This window comes from Engystomops pustulosus, chromosome 3 (assembly GCF_040894005.1).
Source record: "Engystomops pustulosus chromosome 3, aEngPut4.maternal, whole genome shotgun sequence".
Lineage (NCBI taxonomy): Eukaryota > Metazoa > Chordata > Amphibia > Anura > Leptodactylidae > Engystomops > Engystomops pustulosus.
In genome coordinates this window covers 162,934,601-162,948,738 of record NC_092413.1, presented here as the reverse complement: position 1 = coordinate 162,948,738, position 14,138 = coordinate 162,934,601, and the positions used below count along the sequence as shown (strand labels likewise).

Genomic DNA, 14,138 nt, shown 5'->3' with positions numbered 1-14,138 from the left:
CATACATCTCTTGGATTATGCAATGTAACATTCTCTTTTAATGGATACGCAATAAAACATGATTTTATCGGATTGGAGTGCAGGACACAGTTTTTTCTTTTTTGGAAACCCTAAATAATCCCTACCACAGTAATAACAGTGTTAAATCACTAGCTTTATCAGAACATACCGATAAAGCTAGCAAACGCTGCGGTACATAGCCGCCCGAACGCCAGACCAAGCTTAAAGCGGTCCAGCGTATTTGTGAGGGGGCGGTCCGAGGATGTGGTGACTGCAGCATGGAGCCTGTCAGTCACCGCCGGCATATGGTGTGAGGGTGATAGGACCTCTTTAATACACGTATAACTACAAAAACATAAATAATAGTCAAATCCTTAAAAGACCATAACCCCATAATAATCAATGCATACATCAAGCACTACTACCTATAAGCTTTACGCTCACTGTGCAGTCTAATAGAAAATGGGACAAAACTATTCTTCATTCTTTCTGTTTTGAAGTTCCAGTGATTGTACCAACAATCTGAATACACTTTGCTGTCCAACTAGTGTATTGGAATTCTGGTTCCCTCAATCCATCCAATCATTTTCTTAAACCTTCTAAGTACTTCCAAGTGTTTTCTAATCCTCCGCTCCCAAGACTCCAACAGAATTCCTAGCACGGACCCGGGTGTCTTAATCTGACAGCTAAGTCTAGATCTATCCTGAGTTGTGATTCCAGCGTCCCATGGTGCAACAGCAAAAACATCACACTATCCAATGCTGATCGATAGAAGCGATATAATAGCTGGCTACAAACATTGGGGCTCATTTACTTAGGGTTGCACGCTGCACTTTTGTCAAACTGTGCACCTTTTTCGGTATTTAACAGGTGTCTGTGCTGGGATTTTGGCACACACAATCCTTTTTTTGGCACAGCTGCGCTGAATTCCATGCGGCACGATTTAGGGAGTGTGGCGGCAGACGATCCAACTGATTCGGGAGTGAACGCGGGACTTAAAGGGGTATTCTCGTCTGGGCATTCACATTCAGTTTCATTAATCTTCCATTTATAAACATTTCTTCAATTGAATGTTATTAAATAAAATGTTCCTGTGTGAAGATAATTTCTCATAAATGTAGTCATTCTGTCCCTTAGAAACGAGATGGCTTCCTCGGCTACGACCACGTCACGCTCTGGCAGCAGTGGCCAGACATGCGCTATTGAGCTCTGCCTGACCACCAGGATTCAGCAATCATTACCACAGGACGGCTGTGCGACATGTAGTAACTCCCGGACATTTCATATACAAAAACCTTTTGTTTCTTTGTGCAATCCCTCCAGCAGACGTGGTCGTATCCGAGGAAGCTATCTCGTTTCTAAGGGACTATAGGACTACATTTATGAGAAATTATCTTCACACAGGAACATATTTTTTAATAACATCTAATTGAAGAAATGTTTATATATGGCAGATTTATCAAACTGAATGTGAATGCCCAAACGAGAATACCCCTTTAACTTTCAAATTGTGTGGCAAGCCCCAGCACTTACATGCACCATGAAAAAGATGTTCTCTGTCAGACCTGAAGCGACACATTCACGATATCGGGCGCATGATCTTAATGAATGGCGGTACCGTGCCCGTCATCGTACAATGCACTTTGTGTGAACTCCAGTGGGAATGTAAGTAAATGTGACCCATTGAATGATTTCAATGTAGTCTGTTGAAAAACTTTATAACCTGTTCTATATATTTTCATGTTTGCGGATCACAGGCTACAATATGGGTCTGCAAAAAAAAAAAAAAAACGCAGTGCAGTCCCCACTTATGGGAAAAAAACAGGACGGAAGTGGATACAAAACGGATACAGACAGGACTGTGTGAATATGTCCTAATATCCTATGTCTGCTTGTAGTTATTCGGATATTTCCTCTTTTATTAGTAAGGTTTATCTGTATTTGAAGCCATAGCCAGGACTGAGCTGAGCACGGTGCACTCCTGACATCCTGGACGGTCTATGCCGGGCTGGTGCCGCTATCAGGCGCCTGTGTGTGGGTTTAGTGAGAGGACAAGCGGCGGCGCTGATAACAGTCTGCTCCCTCCCCGCAGCGCTCAGCACCCTGACACATCCACTAGCAGAGAGACGTACACACACACATCACGTGACCCGCGCGTCTGCCCTCTCCTCACCCTCTCGCCCCCGCTCCTCCCCCTCCCAGTGACGTCACCGTTTCCTGCGCCCCGCAGACTGAGCCGACAGACGGCAAAGAGGGAGGTGGTCCGTGTGCAGCGGTGACGTCACGCCCCGTAGCCCGGGGAGGGAGCAGTGGGGTGGCTGCCTGACACCGAGCCACAACGACAATGGCACCGGAGCAAGGACTGGGCTGCCGGAGCTGCCGAGGTAACGAGCTGCATGACTAGTAGTGGCTGCAGGGCATTGCAGGGTGCTGGGAGGTCACTGCGGCTACTAGCCTGGCACCGGGACACCTGTGCCCGCAGGTAACCCGCGGGGCACTGTTAGGGCTACAGCTGGCACCCATGTGAGAACTGGAGAGGAGCCCAGCGATGTGCCAGGGTAATGACATGATGCTCCCTCATAGATTTACTTCTAACTCTCCTCTTATAAGAGACATCACATATGTCTCCTATAGATCTGTATAGATCTGGGATGTGGGTGTAACAACTCAATGCCTGGATGATTTCTGCAAATATTTACTTATTAGAATCATCTGCTAAAGCAAATCTTTGCTCCCTTCCCTCTATCTAGAGGTAGGTGTGGAGGTAGGTGGCCGCTGTACTGTCCATGTGGCTAGCAGCGCTGTGTCTGTGGCCAGTGATTGAGACTTCCAGCGATCAGTCATTGATTTGTCTGCTGATGGAATGAAATGCCTCTTGGTTCGGGGATTCCCTCGCCTATTGTTTTCTTCCTGCTTTATTAATGACTCTGTGCAAGTGCTGGCACAGCCTTACTATTCTTCATCTATTTTATGTCTATTGTTTGAATGTCTTTATTATGTGGACCATGTACCAGGGATTGACCTCCTGCATTGCCGTAGTTATCTTGATCGTGAGCCTCTGCCTGCAGATGGAAAAGGACATGTGTTCTGCTATTGCCTCTGTGTATATCTCGACTTATCCAGACAGAATTGTGCACATTGTCATCGCTTGCCTTTTATTCTGCGTTTTCCCCTTTTCTGTTATTGCTGTAGCTATCAAACTTATCAGCCTGTTCCACCTGGATAAATATATATTTGTCATTTCATTCCTTCCCTTTTTATCCTTGATTCTACCCATACAGTCCCTGGAAGCTTTATGTAGACAGGACAGGGTTAAACGCCCATGGCTATCTCAGCACTAGGAGATGTTTACAGTCAGGGAGGGATGGATGGGAGACACTCATTCCTGGGGTCCTGCCATCAGCATCTTCAGCTTTAGTTATCAGCCTCCTGCTGGACTGCAGTGAACTGTAAGCTGACTACATAAGGATTATCACATGACAGTCTTCTGGGAGATTTCTGTTCCGTTTTTCCTTCCCACTTATTGGGTTTAACCAAGTATTTCCATGTGTTTAAGCTTGCTGTCACGTTCACGTTGCACTGTTTGTCATTAGACGGGTCTTTATTGTGTGTTTGAAATACAGCTTGCAGCACCTCCAGCAATCTGGAGCATGGCTGGTAGATTAGAGAGCGAGGCTTGGCACGCCGATTGATATGCCAGAGATAATTTACAAATCCAACACAAAGGATAATCACGATGACCTTCTGTTACATACCAGTGCATGCCCACATCCTAACTCCTCACCTACCATGCTCATTATTGGGGGCTTTTTAATATGCTGTACGTTAAGATGTCTTGTAAATGAAATAATGCTTTTGCATTTTGTGGCTTTGACCTTGACAATGTTAAAGAACACACGGTTTTTCCTTTTTCCTAGATAAAACCACAACGTATTGAAATAAAACACCAGCAGTAGAAGACGACTCTTTGTTCTTGGATACGTGTGCAGAAATAACTCATGTTAACTGGATCTAGAAAGCGCCACACTGGAAGCTCTGTCGCCATTAGATCTTCATTTCACCATCTGACTTAACTCTCCTTTCTTTATGTCATAACGTGGATGCAATTTTGTTACATAAAACTGACCAAATAGAAGAAAATAAAGCCATTTCTTTTACATTAACTGTACGTAGGCACTTTGTGAAATCTGTTGCACTCAGCACTTGTGGTTTGATGAAAGATTGGATTGAAAAGCCCAGATTCTGATTTTCTTTTTTCATTTTGCTGGCATGAAATGTATGCAGTTTTTGTGAATATATTTCTATAAATATACATTTTATATATAATGTAGCATAAGTGTGCTCTGGAAATAAGTCACTTGTGTCTTCGTTTTGGATGCAATGTTGGTTTCTGGAGTATAGAGACCCAACGTCTTACTATTTAAGGTTTGGTATCTTAAAGATCTGAAAATATGGGGGAAGACGGAAGTCCCCCGATAAAAAGGCTGGCTAAGGAGACTGATGTTAGTGTAGATGCTCCAAATATTGCAAACAAAGTAGTAGCTATCAAGATGGAAGTAGATGACTTTAAAGACACAACTGTAGAGGAGAATAAAGATGGTGCTACTAAGTGTGCTAGCATATCACTTGGTCAGTCATCTGAACTCAATCCTGGACTCAAACACACATTGGCACAGTTCAATCTAAGCAGTCGAAGTTCGCTAGGTGGTCCTGCTGCATTCTCTGCTCGGTTTTCCCAAGAAAACATGTCACCAACGGTCTTCTTGCCTCTTCCTTCCCCACAAATTCATCCTGGACCACTTCTCATTCCATCTGACAGTTCCACGGAGCTTACCCAGACAGAACTGGAAGGAGAATCAATTTCTTGTTTTATGGTGGGAGGAGAGAAAAGACTCTGCCTTCCTCAAGTCTTGAACTCTGTTTTGAGGGACTTCTCACTCCAGCAGATTAATATTGTGTGTGATGAAATGTACATATACTGCTCACGTTGTACATCAGACCAGCTTCATATATTGAAAGTTTTGGGGATCCTTCCTTTTAACGCCCCTTCTTGTGGACTGATCACTTTGACAGATGCTCAGAGACTATGCAATGCTCTTTTGCGGCCACACACCTATCCACAAAATGGCAGCTTGCTGCCGGCAAAAAACTCTTTGGCTCAGTTAAAGGAAACAGGTAGTGCCTTTGAAGTTGAACATGATTGTTTAGGAAAGTGCCAGGGTTTGTTTGCACCTCAACTTTACACCCAACTTGATGCCCCTTGCATTCAGTGCTTGGAGTGCTATGGGATGTTCTCGACACAAACGTTTGTCATGCACTCTCACCGCTCGCCGGATAAGAGGACCTGCCATTGGGGCTTTGATTCTGCCAAGTGGCATTGTTATCTTCACCTGAGCCCAAAGTGTCTGAATACTCCCGAAGGCAAAAAGATGAAGGCTCTTTTGGAAGAGATGAAAGAAAAGTTCAGCAAGAAGAACCAACCCAAGAGAATACAACCTAAAGTAAGTCAGGCTTTATATGTAAGACCTACAGTATATTACGTTTCCATATGTTTGATCATTCTTAAAAGAAACAATTTCTATCTGCAGATTGTGTTCTCATTGTGTATCTTTTCTATAGACAAGAAACTAGTGTTACATACATAAAAGGATACAGTTCTTGCATTGCTTGCGATTGCTGATCCATAGAGATCAACTGCATTGTGTGCTCTGTTGTAAAACAGTGGGACTTTGAAAATGGTTGCTAAGAAGTATCTGGCAGCTTTGGGTATTTTAAGAGTCTTTTAAGAAACCTCCCAGAGGTGAGAACTTTGCCATCTTTTAACAATATATGTGTATGTATGTTTGATGCTAATGTGTATGCAATGACGTTCCTAGTGTGGATTGAAAGTAGTAGCATCAGTGTCTAGATGAAGCAGCTCAAATGCATATTCTCAAGGCTCCCGAGAAAATTCTTTATGCGTTGCAGGTCTGTATCTGAATGTGTTTTGTTGTAGCAAAACATTAATAATGAGAAGTATTTTGGCTCAGCAATAGATCTTATCACATGAGTCTACCTTCTGATACCATATCCTTTATAATTCTGCTTTCCTTAGATACGCTTCGTTTAAATAGATATAGATTTTTCTTAAAAGCAACATGCAGGTTTGGCTTTATTAAATTATAGGTCATTCCATTCATGCAGATAAGCTATAAGTTACATAGATTGCTTTTACATCTTGTAAAGTGATAGTGATCTGCTACAATGTTCCATCAATTTATTATCCGTGGAGTTCACGGCTCTGGGATGAAGGGGTTGCGGCAGTGGCATAGCATTGTGTCTCTTCTGCGTTTTTTCTCCTTCACAGCAGTTTTCCTGAACCAGCTAGGTATGTGAGGAACCCACCCCATTTCAGTGACTTGAATGCAAAAAAACATTCTAGTTTGCTGTACGCGGGAAATGATGAACCTGTCATCAGGATTTAGGCTCACAAATTGTGACATCACAAATAGGTCTGTCTGTATCCTGGGAGATTTTGGTTTATTCATGAATGTTGTGTTCATTTGATCTGTAGGGAGTCACAGGGGCGGAGAAGAGTCATACTAAGATTTCACCCCCTGGTTAAATTTAGGTCAGGATGGCAGCTGTTAAAGGTAGATTAAGATGATATACTTGTCCTTTGGGACATTAGTCTAGCCAGGAGGGGTCAGACCACTGTGACTTTTTGCCAGACCTCTGACTTATTTGAGGTTTTTAAAGTTTTTTATGTTTAATGCGGAATCTCCTATAGAAGGACATCATTGTGATCCTGTCACTGTCCTGGATAACAAGGTTGTTGATGGCCATAGGCCTGAATACTCCTAACAGGTTACACTTGGCAAAAACGCTGAAATGTTGTAGTTTGGTCATAACAAAAAAATGTTTTGTTTTCTTTGCAAATCCCCTTGTGGATTTTAACATATAAATTGCGTGGGTTACAGTTCAGAGGTCAAATTGGAAGCTTTAATTCATTTGATGCAGATTTAATTCCTCAGTAAAAGTCTCTTCTACTACTACTCTTCTATGATGTTGGAACGTGTAAATCTCTGTAGGATAGCTGCTAAATTCCTAGCATCTAACCCCCAGTGAACATGGCCTTTGTGGCCCTTGTCGTTAAACTTTAAGAATGGAAAAATTTGAAGCAAATACAATAGGTTTTGTAATTGGGACAATTGGTGAAGGTTGACACACAAGGAGAAGGTTCTCTCAATGTTATTCCTCATGTAAATGGAGAGAACAAGTCGCCATTTACTCCTACAGGCTCATGCGCTCAGCCATGGATTCCACTACCCCATCTATGAGCCAACTGCACTTATTTTTATTTCAACCTATTTAATTCTGTTGTCATTGGTGTGTGAGTGGCACTCGCCCACCGATGACCATTGCTTTTGGCCTGAGGAACTGCACAGATTGGGGCTGTTTTACAAAGGGGAGCAGAGCGCACTTTCGGCAGATTGCGTGCCATTTTTAGGGATTACACGGCTTGCACAGGTATTTAGAAAGTGTCTCTGCCAGGATTTTGGCGCATGGGATTGATTTTTAGCACAGCAGACTGAGCGCGGGATTTAACCTTCCAATTGTGTCGCAAGCCCAAGCTCTTACATGCACTACAAAAAAGATGGTGAACTCTGTCAGACCTGAGCAGGGTAGTGACACATGCAGGATATCGGCCACACGATCTTGGTGAATTTCAGAGTTCATGATCGTCGGACAATGGACTTTCGGTGAACTCCAGCAGCCGGGAAAGTAAATGAGCCCCTTTGTGTGCTGGAGGGCTGACAGATTATCCATGGTGTTTTTGACATTTTGATATCTTTTAGTGATGCATCTATGGCTGGTTCTCTGTGTCCAGAAGGATTTGGCATACTATGAACAGTTCAGCTGCTTTCAGGCTGGTAAATCTGGTCGCCACATGTACCAAATTTCACAGGTGAACTCTGTTTTGTTAAACCAAACTGAGACCCTGCATTAAGCATAACACAGAAATCTTCTTATAATCCCAAGGTTGGAAAGGACATTACTATCTAAGGGTCCATTCACACGCAACCCCTCCTCCCTCCATAGAGAATAGCGGCGCACGGCCTCACATACGCCAAAAGATAGAGCATGCTCTCTCTTTTTGCGGTGTTCGGCCTGGATCCCCGCCGTGCCGCTATTGCCGTCTATGGGTTCGCTCCCAAATTTGCGGCCGCATGTACGTCCCCGCAGACGGCCATGTGAATGAGCCCTGTATGCTGATTTCCTCATGTGTGGGTTATCTATGGTTTTATGGCTGCATCCATGCACATTAACACTATATGATACCTTGGGAGTGTCTTGCATTATGATGGAAATTGTTCCTTTATTTCAGCTTTTGGCTGTCTTGCCATGCACCAATGTAATGATGCACATAATTACGGTATTTGCATATTAATAAATCTGGACCATTTTATGGCTTGTTAAAGCCATGCCTCCTTATTTAGGAGGCCGTTTAAAACTGGTCAAATGTCTTAATTTGGCACACTGCACATAAGACTTGTTTTGGTGAAATTTGTGGTTAGACGTGTATTTTTGACATGAGGTCCAAAATCGTAACTCGGCATTATGGGCAGTGTCACACTTCTGTGGTCAGTGTATGAATCTTGAGCCGAGGACAGTTCAGGCGACGGGATTCTTCACACTATAGTGATATATGATGCACCGATGCAAGTTTATTTTATTTATGCAAGTGTGTGTGTGTGTGTGTGTATATATGTTTTTAGGTTCCATGTATACATTGTGCTGCTCATTAAATGAACTGAATGGAGGCATCATGACCATGTACAGCCTCCCCTTTGACCTCGTTGCTGCACATGTTTTGTCTACCTGTCAGCTGAACAAACCAAATCAATGACCAGGTTATGTTAGTTAACAACCTCTTTAGGTTTTCATTCATAATTATGATGGATCTGTCTGTTGCAGGTGCTCCATTGTCAGTGATGTATTTGTTTAGTAAATGTTTGCTAAAGCCATTTCCATCAAAATGTAGTTTTTTTTTGGCGGGGGAATATATTATTTTGCTGTGAAACTTGTACAAATATTTATTAGAACAAATCATTAATGTAGTATAGAAAAATTGTGGAGCATCACTAATATACTGTACTAATAAGTAATGAAATATAGATGTGGCTGCCTCTCATTTGTTATACATATTTCATATGCTGTGTTTGAGATTAGGCATTTGTCAACATGAATAATTTGACTGTAGTCATTACAAATGAAGACGTCAGTCACTTCCCACTTGTAATTAGGAATTGCAGAAGTAATTTCTTAAAATTGAAGTTATTATTAAAATCACTGTCTTTACAAGTAGGAGCAATTTACTTATACCCTGCAGTAGATTTCTGACTACTCGCTGTCCTCGTTGCAAGATAGATAGATATATTACATTACACTGCAAAATTTTTGTAAGTTTTTCTTTCATCCTTTTTCATCAGTTTGTCATCTGCTTTTTTAACGTAAAGGAAATCTACCATCAAAACCAAGCATGACAAACCAGGGTCACTTACTTATAGATCCAGGCACCGTGATGGTGGTAATATCCTTATATTTGTTATCCATGGCCCTTTTCCTTTTAAAATCTAATTTTAAAATGATGCTAACAAGCCTTAAAAGCTCCAGGGGGTGTTTTCAGAGCCCCTCATAAGCTGTTATCCGGTCTCCCTCTTGCTCCATCAATGCTTCCCCCCCCCCTCTCCCTGATGTAGTCTCATGGCAGCAGGGGAAGTTTTGGCACACCCTCAGAGCCTTTGTGACTCCCTACCATATTTTTAAAAGTTTATATTAGAAGGAAAGAGGCCATGGATAACAAATATAGAAGATGACCACAGTCCCATTGCCTGAATCTATGAGTAAGTGTCCCTGGTTTATCACGATGGATTGTGATGCTAGATTACCTTTAAAATTATGCCTATGGACCCCAATCCATTATAAAAGATTGCATTTAGTGCAGCCATGTGCCATCTATTCATTCAAAAAACGGATCTGTCCTGTGCATTTTCACTTAAGCTACAATGAAACCTTATATTACGATTCCAATTCTAGCAGTGCCTGTCACAACTAATGATGACCAATGCAGCTGTACAGAAATCCAATAGGGTTAAGTTTGCCACCTTTAAAAGGCCACCCCATTTACTCTCACTATGTAGTATGATTAAAAAAAGGTTTGCCTAATTTATCCAAGAACAAAAAGCTCCCAAATTCTGGTAAAAATTAAAATTAACAATGCCACCTATACATCACCATCCTCCCCAAGACACTTGTGCTGTGGCCTGTTTAAGCTCCAAATTAAAAAAGAAAATGTATTCAAATGAATCCTGTCAAAATTTAACTCAAAGTCCTGCAATGGCACAATGGAATGTATTTTTTTAATACCCTTTAATAAAATGTTAAAGCGTGCTATGTGTAAGATCATGTAGATGCAGAGGTGTAAGCAGACAATATGGATGAGGCCTAATGAATATTGTTCTAAATAAAGCTAGGACATTTATTCAGCTGGGAACGTAGTGCTGACATTTCACTTTTTTGGTTGAACCTGATTCTGTCCCGTGCTCCCTGTGCAGCTGTGGAGAACTCAAGGTTGTCATGCTATGTTTCCACAAAATGCTTAAAGACAAATATTCAAGATTAAACACAAAAATGGCAGACAGAAGATTGTTGAGTTTGCCTTCTGCTCTGGTTTACCTTGGTGAAACCAGTACAAAAGTGCCATGATGAAATGGCACACTTATGTTAAGGAGGTCGCACTGGTTTCGGACGCCATCTTGACTACTGTCCGCCATCTTAGATACAGCGGCCATGTTCCCTGACCATTGTCAAGTTAATGTCATCATTCAAACTTCGTTTTATGTAACCTGTTTGCTGGCCTGTCAGCTAATACCCTTTGACATGTAATGAGAAGCCAGTCTGTCCTTGATTATATTGTGATTCTGGAGCCACTTATCATCTCCTTCTCAGCAAACTAGTATAAACAATATCTGTGTACAAGGTCTCTGAGAACTGAGCACAATTAATTAACTTTTTTCCCAGAATGTGCTGATGTCCAATAGTTTTGGAGTATACTATTCACGCCCCTTTGATGACTCTTCTGTCTGTTATATATTATGCATTTTGATTATTAAAGAGGAGAAGATTTTTACATACACTAAGAGAGATTGACATGTCTTAGTTTGTGTTGAAGTTCCTGGTACCAGGACAACCATGGGTTAATTAGGACTCACCTTACAAAAGTCAAGAGGGCTGTTGGGGCCCTGCATAAAATATCCCTATCACTTACCTGGTAGACATTGTATGTATTGTACTTCTGCCCCTGGCAAATACCTCAAAGGTCATATATTCCTATAGACCTGATGGATGACACGCTGGAAGTCCGCCTTTGGAGGAATACGACTTTAAAATTAAGATATTAATTAAAATAATAATAAAATTTACAGCATAAAGTGCTCAAGCACACAGACATTGGGGGAGATTTATAAGGACTTGTTCGCCAGTTTTTTGGAATACAAGTCCTGAAATAATTGCAATTCCAGTAATTGCAATTATTTTCATGCAGGTGCCTCATCAGACTCACATCCAGCTGAGTATTTTTTTTTTTTTTTTTATTGCAGCGACTCAATGTCCAGATCAATTTGGGACCTTAAATCTTGGGTCCATTCGGTGTAGGTGGTTTAGGGTCGCAAATTGACATGACTAGTGACAGATCACTTGGCCTAATGCAGCCAAGCTAAAAAGCCGCCTGGAACATGTGAGGGACATATACAGCAGGAGATTATCCCTATTTGTTCATTTATAATCAGTTGTCTGGACACTGGTTTTAAATAGTCTGTGAACTGAACCTTACACCTTTGCATAGTTGGATGTGCCAAATGACCCCTATAGTCATAAGCTATGCACATCTTTTATTACTTCTATGTAAAAACATCCCTGCTGTTTTTTTGCTTAAATGTCAGGAAGGTAAAATTAATGAAAAATGGCTCCACAGCAGGTTCCAAACCCATGAAGCTGCACATGGTCATTATGGCTACTTAGAGCGCAGTTTGTTGATCATTATTCGTATACTGGGTTGTTCTATGTGAAAAGTAATACTAGATATTAGATCTTTATCAGAGGGTGAAAATTACATTGTATTCTGTCTTTGATAAAAGCATAGCGCTTTATATCACAGCTCTTTATTTGAACACTATATAAAAAGGCAGAAAAATGTCATAGTTTCTTTTTATTTTAATAAATTGACTTTCTGCTCTGTTTGCTCCTTTTTTTTAACTCCTTGCCCTTTACAATATAATAAAAGTACATAAGCAAGTGCGAGTGCTTTTGGATTTTATTGCTACTATTCTGGGTCACGTGGCCCCAGCCTTATCGAGGTATAGGAGAGGGAAAAGTACTTTTTGCCCTTTGATTGTTTGGTTGGCTACTAATGATTCGTCATAATGACCAGTTTTTGTGCATGGAGGCATTACGGTACTTCCCTTGGCGCATACCATACCCCTTTCTCTTTCCCAGGACATTGTTGCTGTTTCTTCACTTCTGTCTCTGAGAAGCGCTATGTGGTCACATCTGAAGTTATACATAGTCCGACTGTGTTAGTTGTTTAACATATTTAGATACGTGTCAGAAGGTATCCAGCAGCACCAGTAACCACTGGCGCGACTAAGTTTCCTGAATAGTAGCCTTTTTTACTCCTGGTACCCTCACATTTTGTGCACTGATAGTTGGTGTGCTGCCTCTTTTTGATTCTAGATATCTACATTTCTTCACAGTTGTTATCTAGCTGTCAGGTTCCCTCTACGCCAGGGGTCCCCAAACTTTTTACATAGGGGGCCGTTCACTGTCCCTCTCAGACCATTGGAGGGCCGGACTGAAGTTTAAAAATAAAAAAAATATAAGAAATTCCTTGAAAACACAGCGCTAGCGGTACATGCGACCGCATCCGTAATACACTGGCCCCCCCCAATTAATTATTTAATATACTGCACCCCTTTGTGAACTATTTTATTTATTGGCCCAGTTAATGCATTAATTGGGTCAATTAATTATTACATATGCTAAATATTAATTACTAGACTGCCCCTCATAATTAATTATTTCCTATGCTGCCACCCACCATTAATTATTTCCTGTGCTGCCCCTCATAATTAATTATTTCCTATGCTGCCCCTCATAATTATTTCCTATTCCGCCCCTCATAATTATTTCCTATGCTGCCCCTTATGAGGAAATAATTAATTATGAGGGGCAGCATAGGAAATATTAATTATGAGGGGCAGCATAGGAAATATTAATTATGAGGGGCAGCATAGGAAATATTAATTATGAGGGGCAGCATAGGAAATATTAATTATGAGGGGCAGCATAGGAAATATTAATTATGAGGGGCAGCATAGGAAATAATTAATTATTCCCTATGCTGCCCCCTCATAATTAATTATTTCCTATCCTGGGCCCTCATAATTAATTATTTCCTATCCTGCCCCCTCATAATTAATTATTTCCTATCCTGCCCCCTCATAATTAATTATTTCCTATGCTGCCCCTCCATTATTATTTGCTATAATGGCCCCATAATTCATTATTTCATATATTAGGGCAGCCACAATGTTTCTACTGCTGTTTTTTAAAAAAAATAAAAACCCTGTACTTACCTCTGGCTCCCGCGTCTTCTTTCTTCTGGCTGCTGCCGGACAGGAAAGGGTGTGCGGCCGCGTGATGACGTAATCACGTGGCCGCGTATCCAGGGTGCGCCGGGGTTGTCTTCCGGCTCCACCTGCAAAAATAGTGCTCGAGCACTATTCAGTGACGGGCAGGAGCTTCCTGTCCGGACGGACGGATGCCCCTGCCCGACTGCCGAAGGCCGTGGCCCAATCATAGGCCACGGCCTAATCATTGACTCCATTGGAGCGCCAGCCCGGGGGCCCCCAAATAACATATACGTATCCGGGGGCTCAGCGCTGGATGGGACGGGGGCCGTATAGAAATGGTCCGCGGGCCGTAGTTTGGGGACCCCTGCTCTACGCTCTTCTGCTCAGTCTGGCTTCCTAGTATGGAGAAACGCTGTGGCACACTGGGCATAAGAGTTGCTGAGGCAGCCATATAATGACAAGTGA

At 41.9% G+C, this 14,138-nt stretch overlaps 1 protein-coding gene across 2 annotated transcripts in view; it reads left to right on the top strand.

Moving 5' to 3' along the window:
• Positions 1-2,037: 2,037 nt before the first annotated feature.
• Positions 2,038-14,138, top strand: part of SKIL (SKI like proto-oncogene) — a 36,141-nt gene continuing 24,040 nt past the window's right edge. Inside the window, exons 1-2 of one of the 2 annotated variants that reach the window (XM_072142829.1) lie at positions 2,038-2,384; positions 3,918-5,501. In XM_072142829.1, coding sequence (XP_071998930.1) covers positions 4,452-5,501 — 1,050 coding nt within the window. In that variant the 5' untranslated portion in view covers positions 2,038-2,384; positions 3,918-4,451. Of the gene's footprint in view, positions 2,385-2,416; positions 2,559-3,917; positions 5,502-14,138 lie in introns of those variants that run through there. The other variant, XM_072142830.1, reaches the window with a different exon arrangement.